We start from the raw sequence: 21,137 nt of genomic DNA, 5'->3' as shown, positions 1-21,137 counted from the left end.
AAAGTGACCCAATGCCAACGTATGTATGCAAAAATAAAACATAGTATAACTTCAGTGATCTCATAGTTTAGCCTCGTTTAATGATAAAACATTATAGTATAACTTCAGTGATCTCCTAGTTTAGCCTCGTTTAATGATAAAACATTATAGTATAACTTCAGTGATCTCATAGTTTAGCGTCGTTTAATGATAGAACATTATAGCTTCAGTGACCTCATAGTTTAGCCTCGTTTAATTATAAAACATTATAATATAACTTCAGTGACCTCATAGTTTAGCCTCGTTTAATGATAAAACATTATAGTATAACTTCAGTGATCTCATAGTTTAGCCTCGTTTAATGATAAAACATTATAGTATAACTTCAGTGACCTCATAGTTTAGCCTCGTTTAATGATAAAACATTATAGTATAACTTCAGTGATCTCATAGTTTAGCCTCGTTTAATGATAAAACATTATAGTATAACTTCAGTGACCTCATAGTTTAGCCTCGTTTAATGATAAAACATTATTGTATAACTTCAGTGATCTCATAGTTTAGCCTCGTTTAATGATAAAACATTATAGTATAACTTCAGTGACCTCATAGTTTAGCGTCGTTTAATGATAGAACATTATAGCTTCAGTGATCTCATAGTTTAGCCTCGTTTAATGATAAAACATTATAGTATAACTTCAGTGACCTCATAGTTTAGCCTCGTTTAATGATAAAACATTATAACTTCAGTGATCTCATAGTTTAGCGTCGTTTAATGGGTTTTAACTGAACCAATCGTTATAGTAGGCCTCAACACTGACATGCGACGTCACAGCCTATGGGGAGTGGAGACCAATAGCTCGTATAGACTTGTGACGTGGCAACGAGTTATTGGTTTAAACTGCCCACAGGTTTTAACGTCTGTGCTAAGGCCTTATATAACAATTGGTCTCGGTTATAAAGCATTTTTTAGAGACCTTATCTATGCTTTAGCAAAGGTTATTCACAGTGATCTGCTCTTTGTTTCGATTTGATTCTACATTTGATTCTACATTTGATTTCTACATTTGATTCTACAGTGTTTAAAAGTGGGAAAAAATATGTAAAGTTCATCCATAGACTTATATATATCATATCTAGACTGGAAACCGGAAATAAATTATTATCCGCGACTGATCGATTCACAGACCTATACATATATATATAGATTTTTATGTACGTAAACTCTTTTTTTCAAGCTCTAAGGGAAGTCGCCCCAATCAATCTTTTCTGTCTTAGAAAAGTAATGATCTTTAGTTTCCAAAGTTTAGAAATAATGCAAAATCATTTCTCGGATATTCACGCAAATATATGAAACAAAGCCATTTCCTGTTTGTTTCCATTGAGTTAATGTTTAAAAAATCCTAGATGGAAATAATTCATGTTGATTCAAATCATCTTATGTACATTTAAATAGATTGATCACCTAGATATTTCTAGATTATGTATCTAAAAATTGTAAAATAATATTTATGAGTTCAACTACTAGATCTAGATCTAAAAATTAAATAATATGTTACATAGGTTAGGGTTGAAAAAAAAAAACAAAAAACAAAGCGTACTACTTTCAACTACTTTACAAAAAAAAAAGGCCTTGATCCAACTTTCTAAAAAATTTTCAAATTTTTTGTAACGTTAAAAAATCTCCAAGTCCAGTCTAGATATAGTATATTTATAAGTCTATGGGTTCATCATTACTTTCATATTCTGTATACCGGATACACTAACTAAAAAGCTTGTTATTTATATATTTGCCACCATTTTTATGAAAATCTCTTATTGGTAAATCCAAGATGGTCTCAAATTATTGCCCAAGCTAAAAACTAAACATATCAAACATTATATGTATATTTTTGGACACACGATGACCTACTGACCAGAGGCGTAATTAGCAAAACGTGCGCCCGGGACAAGAAACTTTATTGGCGCCCGATCACACACTGTTTTTTTTTTTCATGAACATCACATAGAAATATTTAATAATAATATAATACAAATAACCTTTTAGAATGTATTACATAACTAAAATATGATTAATAATTATTTTTTGGCGCCTCTCTGCGTGTTGCACCCTCCCATCGAGGGTGGCTCCCGGAGCATCGTGCCCCCCTTGCTCATCCCTTACTACGCCTCTGCTGCTGACCACTGTACAAAAAAAAAAAAAGGCAAACTAAAACTGTACGGCCATTTTACGAGGTCTTCAGGGCTCGCCAAGATATTCCTGCAGGAAACAGTCACGACCAGAGAAGAGTCAGGCAGAGAAAGCGATAAGAAAAAACCTTCAAAGAAAGATGCTCTAATCAAGTCAAAAGACAGAGAGGAATGAAGAGAGACGGTCGACAGATCATGTGTAGTGCCCCAACAGTTCAATAGAATATATAATATGTGAAGCGTAATGGAAGGTCTGCACTTTAAAAAAATGCAGTTTTTTGCTGCCTATCGCCATAATGACACCCGAATAACTTGATCTAGATAGTCTCTGGGTCTAACATTTCACTCAGCAGTCTGGCGAGTGTTAACATCCGCTACCAACACATTTAGAGGTAGCAAATTAAGACTTGACCAATCAGATGCAAACATATATTGTCCCACGAGATATTTGGGCGGATATTTACATGTTTCAAACTTCGATGACGTTTGATTTTGTCAAGACTTATGACGATGATGACTTCGTGGCCAGATTTCTGGTAGTCTAGCAATGTTTTATTTTTAAAGGCTGTGTGCTTGTGTGTGTGTGTGTGTGTGTGTGTGAGAGAGAGAGAGAGAGAGAGAGAGAGAGAGAGAGAGAGAGAGAGCATTAGGCTGTTTTGATTATAACTGCTTTTTTATTTAGTACAAAAAATAAAAAAACAAAAAGCCTTACAGGCGCAAATTTCTTTTTAATTAAAAATGTAATGTTTCTAAATGACGAGTAGAACGGTAGTGTACTAAGAAAGTTACAATACAAATAACAATAACTTTTATAGTGTATTTCAGACAACTCTGCGATTTCCAATACTATCTTGGGGCTATCATATCATCTTGAAGTGTAGATCTAGATCTCAATAAGAGGAAATAGACATTCAACAATCCTGCTTTAGTTCTCAGTAGATTTATCGATCTATATCTTATAGTCGTTCTACAGGAACTGTTCCATTTTCTCTGCAAGATTTGCAGGCTATTTCTCCTGGGTTTAAAAAAAAAAACTTACATGCATGAAAAACGTTATAAACCTTTATCGATGATTAAGTCTACATACAAAACAATATAAGCCTCTACAGATCTAAATTTAACCCTCATGCGCACCAATCACGTAGCTACTGAGACGAGGACTCATCAGATGTGTACACGCTGTTCTCTTCAAATGCCATAAAGAAAGAGACGAAGTGAGCGTGGAACCAGGTCAAATACAGGCTGTAGGTGCTGATCAGAACTTTACAGCTCGATAGAGCAACCAAACACCACACTCCAATCTAACCAAAAAAAAAAGCATAAGTAATTAAGATTATTTACCTAGACATCGATCTATGCCATAAACGCATAGAATCAAACATGTAAAGGGAAAAAACACAACCGGGTAAATAAATAAATGCAAGCATAGCCATCAGTGTTCATTGTACCCTCCACTTGACTATATAAACGAAATTATTATAAAATATTATATATAAACGAATTATCCCCACTCTTCTCGATCAAAAACAAAACTGGCTAAGAGATTGAAAGGTCAAGTCAGCTCGAATATTGCTCACACGTATTGGCCCGCTGTAGGTATTTTATTTCGTTTTTCTAATAATTCAGAAGATTAACTCTTTCTCTCCTAACTGACGTTGATTCCAACAGAATGTGGTAAATAATTACTGAGAGAAAGAGTTAAGGATGAGTGCAGTGTTTACCAGACTGCGCAAACTCATTCTTCCACATCTCGTGCAGACAAAGCCATTTTTATAGAAGTCATTTAAAGGACCTGTCGCACTAAGCATCAAAACCCCTAGGTACGCTACTGGCCAACAGCACAGTTTAAAAAAATTGGCCTCACAACTTGGAAAGGGGGGGGGGACGATTGGTGTTTGGGAGGGGGCAAATTGTGATTCATTCAAATGAGCATTAAAAATACTATTATGAACATGCTGCTTAATTTCTTTTAAGTTACAAAAAAATGAGCTAACCTGAGCCAGTTCCATAGCGAAATTCACGTCTTTCGCCACAAGAGTGCGTGCCTGAACTAACTCTGTGAATGTGAAGTTAGCGAGCTCGCTACAAGTCAAGTTCCGCCTAGAAATATAACACAGCTGGTTTTCATGCATAGGAAATATGTAACAATGTGTGTAATTACTACTGAATACTATTTTAAATTGGATAAACAATAGGCCTACTGACAGACTGGATTCGAAAAATGCACTTTGATACTTGCCTGTTTATCCAAACATACACAAAAAAGCAATCAACTATTATAACCTTCTAAAAAAACATTATGAAATAGATGTTCAAAAAATAATATGATCGATTGTGTAAGAAACATATTCTTTTTGATAACCCCAGACTTGAATTCCGATTCGACATGTCAGGGAAGCTACACTCTATCGACCTGTATGGCGACATGCGTGAATTGTGCATTCTAAGACCATATCTTATCTTATATAAAACAGACGTTACTTCAAAAAAGAAGATAATTACGTCCTACGCGTCATGCATTCAGTCATGCATATTAACCAATGACTTAAATTCTGCCATGTCACTGGTTTTCCTGGCTAGCTCAGGCAACCCATTCCATGCTCTAATAGCACTAGGGAAGAAGGAGCCCGGTGAATGTCTGACTGTTTTGGATACGCATGAAAATTACGTCAGAAAAACATCAATTTGGGCCAGGAAGATTTTAAGCGTAAGCACTTTTATCTATTTATGCTACGGTGACAGTCTATGCCTGTGAGACTAAATACATTTATTAAATAAATGCAAATGTTTACATTCACGGAAACGGATCTAGATCTAGTTTTTAAAAAATATATTTGTAAATTTGCTAGACTAAATTTTTCTGTTCATTTTTCATTTATTAAAAAAAAAACTTCATCGATCTAGATCTATCTCTCGTTAATGTATCAGCTCAAGTGTTAATTATATTATAATATCCAATGTTTGAGCCACTAGGAAAATTCGAGAAATCTAACTCTCCAACAGGGCCCGTCCTACAGATTGTGGGGCCCTATGCGAAACGGATTGCGCGGGTAGGGATAAGGATAATACGTGAAAATTAAGATTTTTTGTTAGAAAATAACTTCTTCTTTGCATTTTATTACACTTTACTGATAATGGTCAAATTAACGTTACAAGCCATCTACAATAGTCGTTTTCCAATAAAAAGCCGATCTGTCTTTTAGATTTACTACCCACAAGCAAAATATCGCTTTTGATATGTATATGCCAATTAAGTGACTATAACGTATTAAATTAAGTATTGGAACTTCCTGTTTTGGGTTAAAATTTGCCTTATTTTAACATTTTTATTACATGAAAGCTGACAATGCCGTTTTCTTTAAATCGCGAGTAGGATTGGCGTTTTCCATAAAGAATGACACCCCAAAATGACAATTTGTTCTATTTTTCAGGACATTTTTATGAGTTTTCAGGATATTTTAATAATTTCAGGAGATTTTCATAAATTTTTCGTATACTTTGCAATTTAGGAGAGTTCCGGGAGCTCCCGGAAAATCAGGAGGCCGCGGGAACACTGTTATAAGTTAAAATGGTTTAATTTAATAATTTACAACTAGAGTTAGTGCGGGAACTATGAAAGTGCGGGGCCCTGTATGAAAAGTTTTACTATCGGTTTAGACGTGACGTTTTTATAACTATGATAAACATTGTCATGATTCAGTGAATATTACTGGTAAATAGTTATTTGCTTTTATTTGAGATTCTAGTAGATGTAGTCGAATCCACACACACACACACACACACAAAAACAAGTTTTTTTTTGTTAGTGTATCCGGTGTAAAGAATATGTTCGTAGCTTATTGGTGAGCGAAGTATTTCATTAAACCAAAAACAAATACATTATGTGTTTTTTTCAGTACTTTAGAATACGAATTCTAAGCTTTTTTTTTTTTACAAAAGTGATCTTTCAGTATGGCTTTCTTAACATTTTTTTTATTATGTACTGTTATAACCCTGCCATGCACACCGCCATCCAAGATAGTGCAGAAGGTGCACTTGTGACATTAGGGAAGGAGGGAACGATTTCCGCCCAAGTCTAGAGCCGATGAAGATGCTGCGTTCAAGGCAGATGTCCTAAGTGTTTGTCACGTCTCCATGTAAATAAACATCTATACCTCGTTGAGTTGCCTCCCTTCAGTTATTACAGTACATATCTCCCTAAATCTTCCTTTTTATTCTCCTTTTGCTAAGCTTTTCTTTACGTTTCATTATATCGCCACCACATCTCTTCATATCACTTTATTTTCTTTTTGTATCTGAATGGCATTTTTGAAAATAAAAAGTTAACAAAGAGCATATTACCGTAATTAACTCATAGTATGAAAATACTTCACTATTGGTGTAGAATGATTGAAATATATCCATACCCCATGAAGAGGGGGTTTTACCGTAGATTTCGGAGGTTTTTTTAAAATCAAAATCTTCCTTAGCTATGCTTCTGGAAACTGGCGATTCTCGTTTGCATTCTTTTTTTTTTTTTTTTTTTGGTTTTGTTTTATAGAAGAGGGGGGGGGGGTTAGGACTGCAAAAGGCTCTTTGTAATTAATACTGGATTTTGCATTTAAAAACACATATTTAGAAGAAAAGACAAGTGTAATGTTAGCCTGGGGTGGTGGGCGCGGTGGCTGAGTGATTAAGCATTTGGTTTCTGAATAGGAGTCCTGGGTTCGAATCTAGGTGAAGACTGGAATTTTTGAATTACGGGGCCCCTGAGTCCAAACAATTCTAATGGGTTTTTAGTTTAGTTGGGGAAAGTAAAGGCGTTTGGTCGTTGTGCTGACCACATGAGACACTGCACGTTACGAGTTGCCAGTTGGCTAAAGAAACAGATGACATTAACATCATCTACCCTACAGAACGCAAGATCTGAAAGGGGAACTTAATGTTGGCATAAATGTACTGTGGGGCAGGCACGGACTGAGTGTTACAATCGGATCGGGCATTTCCATACAATCCGGCCCACAAGTTGTATATCCAATGATGGACATCCATTTCTAGGTCTACCTGTCCTCAAAATCATTCTATTAAGTTTGATAATGTATCGATAACTGAACGCATGCATACAATTAACTCTGTATCTTTTTAAGAAATATAGTAGGCCTTTTGTTGCTTCTTAATCGCTAAAAGTGTGGGCCCTAGAATGATGAAGCTTACTAGTAGTACTGTCTACGGATGTAGACTATTACATTATGTCGGAAAATATGTTAGATTAAAATACCACTATAGTCTTACTGTAGTGTAGAGTCTGTAAACGTTTTTTTTTTTTTAAAGCTCGACGCCCAAGGGGCTTCTTTTACAAGAAAATAGTGTTAATATTGACAATTTAATACGTTCTATAGTGGCATTCGTGAGGACCTTTAGGTGGCCCTGCCGGCCCATATTGGGCATTTGCCCAATACAGCCAGACCGCCCCTGCGTATGGGGACTTGGAGACATGACATAATGCACTACAACGCTGAAAGGGAAAAGTACACACTCTACCCCTCTGCATTGGCGTCCAGTGACAGCTGTGTGCACGTCTCACGGTAACCATCGAGCTGCACCAGAGCACTCGCAGTACTTACTGCCAGACAGACCACTGCCACAGACAGATACGACAGCATTAGGAGACTGCCATTGCTGTGAACAAAGAGATGCAACTCTTATGGTTAATACCGCGACTCTAATAACGTAGGACTGGGAACAAAAGCTGTGTACAATATACCTAGATCTAGAGTTTTTAAACTTAACTTTTCATAAAACTCAATAATTACAGTAAAACAAATTTATATCTAAAGATATATAAAGATGTAAACGATCTAAACCAGTGATGCCCAAAATACGGCCCGCGGGCCAGAACCGGCCCGCGACGTGGTTCCATCAGTCCCGCCGAAACGTCGTGTAGAAATCTCCCTTCCAAAAAAAGGTTGAATAATGTATCGTTACCTACGTTTGGGCCCTCATTTTTTCTCCGATAGATTGGTATTATGATCTTTAACATTTGTGTGTTTATGCATTGGAACGTCTGAATGTAGACTCTACCATGAAAAGTGAACCTATCTTTAGTTTTGTTTTGTTAAACATGTTAATAAACCAACATATTTATTGTATAAAGAAAGTGTCTGGACTTTGTAATAAAACGACAACATCAAAAAGGCATTATAAAATAAATATGGCGGCATTATTGGTTTGAGTCGCAAATAAAATATTGTTTAACTACGCCTAGAGATTGGAGGATCCATGTGAATATTTACCAAAAAGAGACCAAAAAATTTAGTCGGTTGTAAAGCTATCTTCACTGTTGTTCACATTTTAAGTAGAGAAATGAAGCTGTTTTCTGTCGCGTAAAAAAATATGCCAAATAACCTATTAATTAAGTATTAAATTCACAATTTCTACCAAAATAGTTTCAGAACAATTTCATTTCGTTTTTGAAACTTTTCGGTCATGTGGCCCGCGAGACGAGTGTCGGAAATTAAAACGGCCCGCTGGTCGAATTAGGTTGGGCATCACTGATCTAAACTAAGGGATTTTTCTTTAACGTTTAAATTTAAATCTCTTAGTTTCGAATGGAAATGGAAATTATCCCACCTACTAAAACAGTTATTTCCCGTCTAGTTAGGCTTCAGGCGTTTTCGCACATCTTTATAACATGCAATCTTTATCAGTAGTTCGCAGAAATAACAAAGTTGTATTTTATTGTGTAATAATCTAAAATCAATCATTACAATCAATTTTAAAGTGTTGAGCTTAATGGGGAAAACTAGAAAGTGTAGGCCCTATAGTAAAGACAAAAGACATTTTTCTTTTATAAGAGAGATGAAACATTATTATCCTTCAAAGAAAACGTTGTGGAAGCTTTCAATATTAGTATTCCTATAAATGTGAGAAGGCTCCTAGCAATGGAATTTGGATGCTACAGAAAGCAGTGACGTAGCTAGGGTGGGGGAGGAGGGGGAGAATTTGAAAATCCCCCCGGGCCCCACTTTGAAAAAGGGGGGGGGGGCAAATGAGTGTTTTTTTCACATTAAATATTAAATATTACGCAAAATACAGATCAAGCCCCCCCCCCCCCCCCCCCGAAATGATGGAAAATTCCTAGCTACGCCCCTGACAGAAAGATCCTAGGTATCACATTCGAAGACGGCATAAAAAAACGAGGAGATTAGAGACAGGATTGGTACAGCGATTGGACCCCACGATGACCAGCTAACTATGTAAGAAAAAAAAACGCAAACTAAAACTCTATGACCATAGCACAAGGTCCTCAAATTTCGAAAATAACTTCCTTCAGGGAACAGTACCAGAAAAAAAAAGAAGAAGCAGAGAAAGCGATGGAAGGGCAACATAAATAATGCACATGCCTGTCATTGAAAGAAATTCTATTCAAGACAAACGAATGGAATGGAGGAAGAAAGTCAACAGATCTTTTGTGGTGCCCCAACGGTCCAATAGACTAAAGGAAATTAAAGGGATATGATGAAGTGATGACTGCGAAAGCTGGCAAGAGTGTTGACTCTATCGAATAACATCCTAACTACTTATGTAACCTTTTTTTTTTAAGAATACAATTCATGTACAAGCATTCACTTGTACTTAATATCACTAGTTAGATTTAAAGTCGCAGTTTCGCATTATTCGATTATAGGGGGGAAAATTCGATATATAGATCTATTAATTTAAAATGGAAAGTAGTATTATTAATATCTCTGCATTTTAACACCTCACAATTAAGAAAAACCAACCCAACTGATAACATCAGAGGCCACACAGTAAGAGTTGACCAACCAATAATCACAGAGACTATGGCTATCGATACGGGTACGTAGGTTGTGCAGTCGCAGTAGAACTGTGGTCCCCATTCGGTGCTTACTGCTTCAAATCTGGAGCAAGAAAAAGAACTAGTAGCCTACTATAGAGGAGAGCCTAACTATGCTGAATATATTTCATTGTTATACAGAAGGTTATAATAAATGGAAGTATATTTTGGAGTTTTATTTGGAATTTTACTACTAATAACTAGATCTAGTAATTGGTGAAATTCACTGCTTTCTTCATTCAGAATTGGTTGTGATTTGAAAAGGATAAGGAAGCTAACTCACTCGGGACAGAGTTGTCTGTGTTTAAGCAATAATCAGATAATTTGGGTTTGACCCCATACTGACCGTCTATATTTCCACTTAGTATATTGTTGTAACTCTAGGTTAGGCACTCAACGAATAGGCATGCAACTCAACACAGTGTAACAGGAAATAAATACAGGTGTTTATTCACTAGGACAAACACATAGCATCCTTCAGCTTCCTCAGAGTCTTTCTACTAATTTACCAGTCCTTTAGACAGCAACCCGAATGTGGACCAACGACAGCCTTCCCCGCTTCGCTCCAGGTCCCTTCTACAACCTTCAGGCAGCACCAAAAGCTGGCTTCTTAGTTTCCAAACATTCAGACTCTTCACAATCCCTGATGCAATGTTATTATCTCCGTTCTAGTCTCTTCCTGTTTACGTTCACTAGTGCGCTAGTGCGCACCTCAAGCACTGGTGCAAGGCAGGGTTACAACACTACCCCCACCTTAGTCTTTTCGTCCCGAAAAGAAACATGTTCACGGTTGGCCAGTGCAGGTGGAGGTCGGTCAGTGGGAGTCACAGATTGCATTGATCGTGCTCCCCACAAAGCAATCCACACTGCTCTCTGCAGGTACCGCTTTCTCCTTCTGCTCCAATTGACCTGCCTTTGGTTAAGGGGAAGTCGTTTTCGTTGTCTGGCCTTTCTCTTAGTTACCACCGACGGCAGACTCATGGCAAGAAGCGATGCAGTGGATGTCATAGCGTAGGTCATCAAGACCATTTGTCTTACACGTTGCTCCAGCAGGCTTTCTCGATGTGCCGTGGGCCCCCAGGAGGCCAGGTTGTCAAACACGGTATAATCTTTAAGCTTGTCTGAAAGACATATCTGTGGGGCACGTTTACAACGTCCTATGTGTCCATCTGCTGTACCACCATCAGCGCTTCTCTTGCTGATACTGGTATCAGGACAAATACTTAGTTGGCAGGTCTTCCGGTGCTCGAATTCTCCCTTTGAGGAGGTCCCGTCATCACAGTTATTTTTCAACGTCTGAGTGTAGGCAGGAATCACGATAGCATGATCAGATCTGTGCTCAGTACTTTCACAACAAATGTTAGGATTCTTGTCGTAGGAGCCAAGCTTGCACGGCTCACTATTACAGTCATAAACAGCGCCACCATCAACGGCGTCTCCGTTGAGTAACGGATTGTTTATACCTGTCGACATGGTAGCCATCTGATCGTCGGTCTTGCTCATCACGGTATCAAACGTATCATCAGTCTTGTTCAGCGAGGTACTGATACCTATCTGTTTAATCATGGTACAGATCTGCTCGTTGACCTCTTTTAGCTGTACCTGGAACGAGTTCATCTGATCTGTCACGGTATTCATGAGCTCTCTGATATCTGGTTGTACTTCGAACAGATACGAGTCCGGATCTTCATCTTCGTCCAGCAAGGCTTGTCGAAGGCGTTCTCTCATTTTTTCTTTGGCACAGAAGATCCTCAGCTCCCTGGCTCGGAGCTCCTCTTTTAACTGTTTACAGCTTAGTTCATCTAGCTTCCTCAGCGTTGTCATTGTTTCCTTTCGTTGAGCTGCCTAAATCCCACTTCTGATACCAATTGTTGTAACTCTCTAGGTTAGGCACTCAACGAATAGGCATGCAACTCAACACAGTGTAACAGGAAATAAATACAGGTGTTTATTCACTAGGACAAACACATAGCATCCTTCAGCTTCCTCAGAGTCTTTCTACTAATTTACCAGTCCTTTAGACAGCAACCCGAATGTGGACCAACGACAGCCTTCCCCGCTTCGCTCCAGGTCCCTTCTACAACCTTCAGGCAGCACCAAAAGCTGGCTTCTTAGTTTCCAAACATTCAGACTCTTCACAATCCCTGATGCAATGTTATTATCTCCGTTCTAGTCTCTTCCTGTTTACGTTCACTAGTGCGCTAGTGCGCACCTCAAGCACTGGTGCAAGGCAGGGTTACAACAATATGAAACATGAAAGACTATAATGTCCAGATAAATGATGACATCTGTCACTGTCAGATATGAAAATTTAAATCTCTTCATGATGCTCCTGTCCACTAGAGACATAAAGATCTAATAGTGTACCTGGGGTTATCCAGTCCTAATCGTAAGCACTGCATATCCAATAGGCCCTTGCACTGTATCCTACAAAGTAGGCTACACGTTAGTATTGATGAGCGAAGTATTGTATATTAAACCAAATACAATCAGTATTGCAGAATTTAGAAGGATAATTATAATCTTTATAGCTGAGGAAAAAGTATCTTTGAAATTTCATTGGGCAAAAAATAAAATAGAAATAACTTTATCTGATTCTTAATCTTTGAGAATTAGCCGATTGTGGAATAGATGTTAGAAAAATCATTCATGAACAGAAACATTATAAAAAGTTTTTTTTCAATGTCCAATAAAACCAAAAATCTTTTTGGACGTCATTATTTGTCAACATTAAACTTAAAGATCTAGTTCTACTTCTAAATGCTTTTAGGCGTCAAGTCAACATTAGACCTCAAGATCTAGATCTACTTCTAAATGTTTTCAGACGTCAAGTCATCAACATTAGACCTAAAGATCTAGATCTACTTCTAAATGTTTTCAGACGTCAAGTCATCAACATTAGACCTAAAGATCTAGATCTACTTGTAAATGTTTTAAGACGATCAAGTCAACATTAGACCTAAAGATCTAGATCTACTTGTAAATGTTTTAAGACGATCAAGTCAACATTAGACCTAAAGATCTAGATCTACTTCTAAATGTTTTAAGGCGATCAAGTCAACATTAGACCTAAAGATCTAGATCTACTTCTAAATGTTTTAAGGCGATCAAGTCAACATTAGACCTAAAATCTAGATCTACTTCTAAATGTTTTAAGGCGATCAAGTCAACATTAGACCTAAAGATCTAGATCTACTTGTAAATGTTTTTAGACGATCAAGTCAACATTAGACCTCAAGATCTAGATCTAGCCTACTTCTAAATGTTTTCAGACGTCAAGTCATCAACATTAGACCTAAAGATATAGATCTACTTCTAAATGTTTTTAGACGATCAAGTCAACATTAGACCTCAAGATCTAGATCTAGCCTACTTCTAAATGTTTTCGGAACAAGAGAGAGAGAGACAATATAAAGTTCTTGCTTTACAAAACGACTCTTACGTTATAGTTTTACACACTGCAGACGTACTGTTGGAGGTTTCTTCTTTAAATGTGAAATTTATTCTCGTGTACAAAAAGCACTGCTCATTGTAAGCGGCCTACAAAATATAAATACAGATTATTTAGTAGCCTACATTTTAAATTATTTAGACAGTCCATACAGAAATAATAAGGGTGTGTGGGGGGGGGATACCTTTTCATTGTCAATTACTAATTATCTTTATAATTCGAGCAGCAAACTATTCTGGTCTTAAACTGGAACTCTGGGGACTTTCTCACGGTTAGTGACGTTATAATGTAGAAATATGAAGGAATCTCTCATTGGGCTCGGACTCCGGCCTCGCCGAATAGCTGAACAGGCTTGGATGAAAATGTGTGACAACACAATAAACGGATGTGATAAAATATATGGCTCCTTTTGTCTCGAAAGGCAATGGATGCGCCCAAGTGAGTCACTGGTTTTGGCTTAATCTTGAGACGGGGCAGAATCTGGTGTGGCTAATCAAGCCAATTCTAGAACGGCAGACTTTGCCACAATTCGTACATGTGTATGCCTCTGATTTAGGGCTAGCAGACAGGCCAGCTTTCTTTTTTTCACTCTTGATTAAAGCCGCTTCAATTCTTTTGTTCTCAGCAAGGGTTGTCCCAGCACGCACAGTCTGTCTCCATGCACTCCGGTCTTTGGCTATGTTTTCCCACATACTTTCACTGATGCCTGAGGCTCTCATGTCTCGCTTGCAGACATCTCTATATGTTAGTCTTGGGCGGCCCTTGGGTCTGACTCCTTCCACAAGCTCAGCATATAAGATATCTTTCGGGATTCTACCATCTGGCATGCGGGTGACATGTCCGAGCCAGCGTAATCTTCTTTGTGTCAGGAGAGCATACATGCTGTTCATATTGGTCTTTGTGATAAAATAGTTATCTAATAAAATGTAGTTGATGGTAGCTTCCGAGTAGAAGCCAATTTCTCATTTCTAGTCTGTCGGTAAAACTCTTCTCGCTGTTAAATAGTCCTATTAGAACTCAAGCTCAACTCGTAATGGGCGGGTCCACAAAGGTCTTTCAACGCAACTTAATTAACATGATTCAAGTTATCTATTTAAAGACCGGCGTTTTAGTAAAAGATAATAAGAGCATGGTATCAGCGAATGTTTCTGCAGTTCTGCTGTGGTTTGTTGAAAGCTAGAGAATATAAAACTTAGCAAGAGTATGATGATGTATCGATACTTTCAATAAAAGAAGTGACATTAAAAAAAAATTATTTTCTTTAAAGCTGATCCTTTTTGTAACAGCGATTACTTTGCTTTCAATAACTAATGAATGCTAGATTTAAAAAAAATGGAACATTTTTTTACCCGTCCAATCACCCCCCACCCCCATGTATGACATAACTTAGGCCAGGTTCACATCCTTCACTTTCACTTATCCCTTGGTCTGCTGGACCGTTAGGGCACCACACATGATCGGTCAACCTTCTTTCTCCATTCTTCTCTGTCATTTGCCTTCGAATGCATTTCATTCTGATATTATTTCTGAAAATATTGAAACCTGTCTTTTTACCTGCCTGGGTGGACCACTTCGGGGGAGCCGATTTTGAGTTTGTTTTTCCACACAAATTGTCTTTGTAACCTTGTTTATTTCTGGAATCTTTCTAGCTTTCTAATGAATGTTTTTCTTTTAAAACTTAAATCGTGCAGATGTGATAAAACATCGGCAAGGCCTTTTCGCCTACCATTAGGCCTATTATTAAGTCCTAGCTTCATTGCCTTAACGTAACCACACACACTATATGTACCTGAATGATCCCTAAGGGCATGTAAGTCAAAGGAGCGACTAGAAACGATAAAAAACATGTCACCAGAAGAATGTTTCTCAACGTCCTCATGGGGGCGAAATCATTCATATCCAAAGAGTTGTGCCGGGAGAGCATCGACTTGGTCAGTTCTGAGAGCAGCAAAGTGGAGATCCTCCCGTGAATATTTTCTACAAAACTTTTAGCTTCCGGGCGGTGCGGCTGGAAAGCGTATAAATTTTTGTTTGTTGGAAAATGTTAATCTTGCAATGTTTGTTTTAAAAATCCCACCCGCAGTATGGTGCCAATGGCTTAGTAAGGTACCCGTGAAGGCGGGTTCAGGACTATGGTGTAACTCCTCCGGTATGTTGAGTGTGACTGAACCCAACTTGAGGCATACTGTATCTACTGTGAGAACACAAGTCCAAGAAAACAACACAAAAGACAGACAACACAAAAGACTCACAACACATAAGGCAGACAACACATACATTTCATATGCTCTTCATGGGGTAATCCAGAAAAATGTCCTCAAAATTTGTGTCATTTAAATAGTCAATGTCCTTGGTCAAACATGTAGACTAACTTGCTAGGACTCCGAGTCACAAGTATAGGAACCTGTATGAATTGTCCTAACGAGTTCAGGACAACAAAAAAGTCATGAAGACGTCCCACATAAAAGCCGGGCATTTTCACAATTTAGGAAAAGACCACAAATAAAGAAAGATGTCCTCCTTTTGCTGGACGACTTGTAACCCTTTGTGAAGCGGGCCACCAATGAGGGGGATGGCGCGACGTCCTTTAGTAGAATCTCTTTCAATGCTATGCCCATCCATTTTTTTACCTGTCCGACCCCTTTTTAATTAAACCTTTTTTTTTTTTTTTTTTTTTTTTCAAGGGGAGGGGGCGCGCTTTTTTATTTGAAGAAAATTATCTAAAAAATATTTCATTCGAAAAACGAGTAGCTTAAATGAGCATTTATTACATAAGTTATATTTCTAAGATATTCTAAATATGTTAGCGAAAACGGGAAAATTGCGTTGTATTTATATGCCTGTAAGTTTCTATTTCATTTCAACCCCCCCCCCCCCTTTTTCCCCATCTCATCGAGCGAGCTTTCAACACTCTCCCAGAAAGCATCTGGCTAAAGGGTTGGGGGGGGGGGGGCGAACGAAAATGTTTTCGTTTGGAGGAGGAGTGCCAATCATAAAAGTTTGAGAAACACTGTCTTAATCTGACGTTTCCACAATGACAAAGTAGCAAAATAATTCAAATATGTTACAAATAATGTGTCCTTATCTTATCTTATAAAATACAGACGTTACTTCCTTTGAGGACAAAAAATGATGAAGAAGACTGTCTAAAACGACTACAAATGATATTAAAACATTTACCATTTGTGGACTAGGCTTTGGACTAGTGGCATCATTCGAATCATCCATGATGCCTGAAACTGCGGACCTACTTTTCAAGTGATTCACTGAAAGATATAGACCTAGTTGGATGTTTTATGGACATGGCATTTTTTTGTTAGATGGGTTTATAAAACTGTCTTGCCTGGGTGATAGTTTTGTGAAGAAGTCGTGAATAACGGCAGTGTTGTTAGTGTGTGGAATTCGTCTGTGACTTCCTGTATGACAAGTCTAACAAAAACATCTTGTGTTCAAGCAAGGCAGTAAGAAGTGGAAGCACTATATTTCTGCTAAGAAGTTGCGTGTGTCCGACAGACAGGAGATTACTTGTCATGATGAAGATATTGATGTGGAGGATGATGATGATGAGAGAGAGGGGGGGCGATAGATAGACAGACAGATAGATAGATCAGACAGACAGATAGATAGATACCTAGATAGATAGACAGACAGACAGATAGATAGATAGATAGAATAGATAGACAGACAGACAGACAGACAGACAGATAGATAGATAGATAGATAGATAGATAGATAGATAGATAGATAGATAGATAGATAGATAGATAGACAGATAAATAGATAGATAGACAGACATATAGATAGATAGACAGACAGACAGTTAGATAGATCAGACAGACAGATAGATAGATAGATAGATCAGACAGACAGATAAATAGATAGATAAGACAGACAGATAGATAGATAGATCAGACAGATAGATAGATAGACAGATAGATAGATAGATGGATCAGACAGATAGATAGATAGATAAATAGATAGATATATAGACAGACAGTCAGACAGACAAATAGATAGATAGAGAGATGGACAGACAGATAGATAAATAGCCTACTCACTCCATGGTAAATTGATCAAGTGTGAACTGAGGCTTCTAAATTTTCTCAGATCATGGAAAATGAAAGGTTCCCTTCGTTTCTTTGTAGTTAATTGCTCGTTTGAAAAGCGGTTAAACGCCATCCCGACAGAGATCTCTCTCTATAGATACAAAAAAAAAAAACAAGAGAGTATGTACTTATAATAATAGCTACTAACATCGGTGTGTTGGTAAGGTCTGCGATCCAGGGAGAAAACCCTATCCAGTTGAAGCTATTCATAAAAGCTCGTTGAAACTAACTACTAACTAATAATAATATAAATTATGTCAGGAGATCGTTAAAATGTGGCCCGCTTATTGAATATTAAAAAAAAAACGAAAAGGGAGGACGGGATGTTCCGGCCATAATAAACAATATAAATATTTAGGGGAAAAACAACGGGCGCAGTCGTTGTGTAATAATATAGGTCTAATCATAATAATTTAATTTAAACAACACTGATAACAGACATAATGTAGGCTCAAGGCGCTGTGATAACATAGCAAACATGAAGACGAGAGTTACATTAACAAACTAATCTTTAAAAAGTTTTGAACAGATAGGTCTCAGTGTTCTTCTTGAATGAAGTGAAACATGTCTGTCTGACATCAATGACGAGTGACTTCCAAACCTTTGGTCCATGTAGGCCCTACTGAAAAGGCCCGCAAACCTAAATATTCAAGGGAGAAACATGACTAGAAGCGTTGAGTCCATGGAGCGCAGAGCTCTCTGGAGGGACATATAGAGCTAACGGTTCACTAAGATTCTTTATTATTAGTAGTATTAAATATGTAGTGCTAGTGCGGTGGATATTTCTTCAGGCCGTACGGGCCGCCAATAGCCACTTTACATTTTCTCAACGCAAAAAAAAAAAAAAAAAAAGCGAAAAAAAAACGTAGACACTGTCCATTCCGCTGGCATCTCTTGTCGCTGCACTTTGCTATTCCTTCGCTGGGGGTGCGCGCATGGGCGCCCGCAGGATTTTTTGTAGGGGGGTGCAAGTCGCCACTCATGGCTCAAAGTCGTAACCTTTTTTATTACAAAGAATATTAAAGAAAAGAAATGGTGCACCATGCCACCCCCATACCTATGTGATATTAAGTTCACAGTAAATATTTGGTTCATGAAATTAAAAAAACAACAACAACGAACACGTGAATAAACTAGTTACTGTACTCTGTACACTCTGGTCAGTTGATCCGTGTACTCTGTACACTTCGGTCAGTTGATCCGTGCGGCTCATGCATCTCAACGGTTGATCAAAAAAAAAATGCAAACGCTGCCTAAACTGTCAATAACTTTACTACTGAATTGCTTCTCGTCGCAATGGACAAGCCGGCGATGAACGCTTATCTGCAGTGCTGTTCTTCATAATGTTGCAGCTCTTGCATCCTTTTAGGATGTAGACAAAACAAATTGAACGGAGCATTAGGCTTACTATTGCTTGAAAAGCGAAACGTTAATGAAGAAACTAACGAACAAAGTTACGAAATGTAAAGCAGTGTTCTGTAATAACTCCCGAAATCCAAGCACCCACTCAATACCCCGTTTGCCTGCCATAAGTCTTGCCTTCCTCAAGATGCCATCCACGAAGTGTTCCTCAACATGGCCAAGTTGGTATTTGTCATTAACGTGACTGCTGATGTGCTGTTAAGAGGCCGCTCAAGCTAGATGGACAGACTGCAACATCACGGAAACTGGTTCATGGAAAGATGAATAATTGACAATTAAAAGACAAATCAGAAACACACGAGAAACAGGCACAGATTACACATATGCAGTTTGCCAGGTCTCACTTACAGCCGTTATTTTAAAATACACCAGTCAAAGATCTTCTCAAATGAGTGACTTAAAGCGCGAATAAATTCGTGATTCTCAGTCCATCATGTTTCACACAAAAGAAGTAAATTTAGCATCAACACTCTCGCTTGGGACTGTTATGGAAGAAATAGATAATCTCCTGAATGACACCAACAGCATTACGTATATCTGAAATGACATTCAGGTCAATAATAATATGGGATTCGCAACGGAAAAAGTCTGCTTTTTGATATTTTTCACGAATCCTTGCCAAAACACAGTGTAAAATGCTACCCATCACGGGGCAGCCATCGTAGCCGTGGCCGAGTAGTTTGTCATGTGAAAAATGTACATACTGTATTCGCTGACAATGAAGTTGGACACAGGCAGTGCGTCTCTCTAAACAACAATGGCAAAACCAATGAATTCTTCTCGAGTACAATCACCATCAACAAATCAAACGCTCAAACACATCTGTGAGTGCCTGTGATATCTGCATTTTATTAACGAAATATCAAGAAAATGCAGTTAATTCATGCTGCTGCTTGTAAATTTTGATTTCTTGCTGCTGCCAGTGCTCCGTTGATACAAATCAACGTTTTGACTCGGGTGATATTGGGAAGAACATTTGTTTATAACACAAACTGGTGGACGTGTTTAACCTGCTATTTAATTTATTGAGCGCTAACACTGACCACAACTCCGCAAGACGTAGGCTAAATACATTCACAGCTGGCAAGGTTTTTTACTCCAAGACAAAAAAAAAAATACTTTTATCATATTCTAGGTCTTAGCAAAATATAATGATAACTATAAATTATATGCAAATGAAAACAAATCGTAAACAAACATTTAGCCACGTGATTCTCTATCTCTTCTATACAAATTACGTAATCCATAAAGGCTGTCACGTGATTTTTTTTTCATTGTTTTATCAATATTATCACCTGGCTAAATGTTGTTTGTTTACGATTGGTGAATGAGGTCCATTTGAAAATACTTTATATAGCCTACTATAGATCTAGATAGTTTAGCTTAACATTGCAGCCTAATAAAACAGAATAGGCAAATTAACTATTTTTTGTTTGTTTGGGATAGCCTACCGCAAATCAGTAGGGCCTGCTGTAGCTTATACTATGGAAAAACCTGTTGACAGGCTGTAAGTTCTTCGAAAGTACCTGATTAGAACTAGATTTCTAGTCTAAATATTGAGAGTCAGATTTTGATATATAGCATGAAGTGAGAAGGCTTATTCTTCCGTTCTTGATAGAAATGAATGGCTCATTAGTAGGTGCGCAACAAAGTTTTCTTTATATCTTTAATAAGGTCCGAGGATTCATGAGGGATGCAGTATTTCCCGTGGCTACGCAGCCCCCAGCTGTGACCTACATATTTTTCCACATCCAGGGCAAGCATAACCATAATAATCTATATAAGCCCTCATTCACTCGCCTATCGCTTATTCTCATACTTGCTTTGGACGAAAAAAATGCGAAAATTTAGATCTAAAACAACTAATATATTTTCATGAATGTAACCGAATTTACCAAAATATAGCAAGTTTTTGTATTTACTAGTTTTTTAAAGCCAACATATCTCAAAATTACAAATGTAACTTTCTTCCGTTTTTTATACACTACCGGTACCGTATTTAAATACTTTTGTTCGGCGCTTGGCTTCCGAGCTTAAGGTTCTGGGTTCGAATCTCATTGAAGACTAGGATTTTGAATTTCAGGATTTTTAGGGCGACCCTGAGTCCACCCAACTCTTATGGGTACCTGATTTTAGTTGGGGAAAGTAAAGG

General features: G+C 37.7%; 1 protein-coding gene across 5 annotated transcripts; it reads right to left on the bottom strand.

Moving 5' to 3' along the window:
* Positions 1-2,888: 2,888 nt before the first annotated feature.
* Positions 2,889-20,643, bottom strand: LOC106075996 (uncharacterized). Of its 5 annotated transcripts, XM_056022288.1 has the most exons (10): positions 20,437-20,580; positions 17,516-17,654; positions 16,638-16,723; positions 15,247-15,465; positions 13,449-13,546; positions 9,933-10,070; positions 7,690-7,827; positions 4,164-4,269; positions 3,304-3,470; positions 2,889-3,184 (listed from the first exon to the last, which is right to left on the bottom strand). In XM_056022288.1, the coding sequence occupies exons 2-9, from the start codon at positions 17,634-17,636 to the stop codon at positions 3,315-3,317; spliced, it is 1,062 nt and encodes a 353-aa protein (XP_055878263.1). In that variant the 5' UTR covers positions 17,637-17,654; positions 20,437-20,580; the 3' UTR covers positions 2,889-3,184; positions 3,304-3,314. The 5 variants fall into 5 exon arrangements, with proteins under 5 accessions (XP_055878263.1, XP_055878264.1, XP_013092343.2 ...); XM_056022289.1 differs by having other exon boundaries at positions 2,889-3,470; positions 20,512-20,643; XM_013236889.2 differs by having other exon boundaries at positions 2,889-3,470.
* Between the last annotated feature and the right edge of the window lie 494 nt (positions 20,644-21,137).

This window comes from Biomphalaria glabrata, chromosome 3 (genome assembly GCF_947242115.1).
Source record: "Biomphalaria glabrata chromosome 3, xgBioGlab47.1, whole genome shotgun sequence".
NCBI classification, from domain to species: Eukaryota; Metazoa; Mollusca; class Gastropoda; family Planorbidae; genus Biomphalaria; species Biomphalaria glabrata.
The sequence above is the reverse complement of the archived record's forward strand: the minus strand, read 5'-3'. Positions and strand labels throughout refer to the sequence as shown.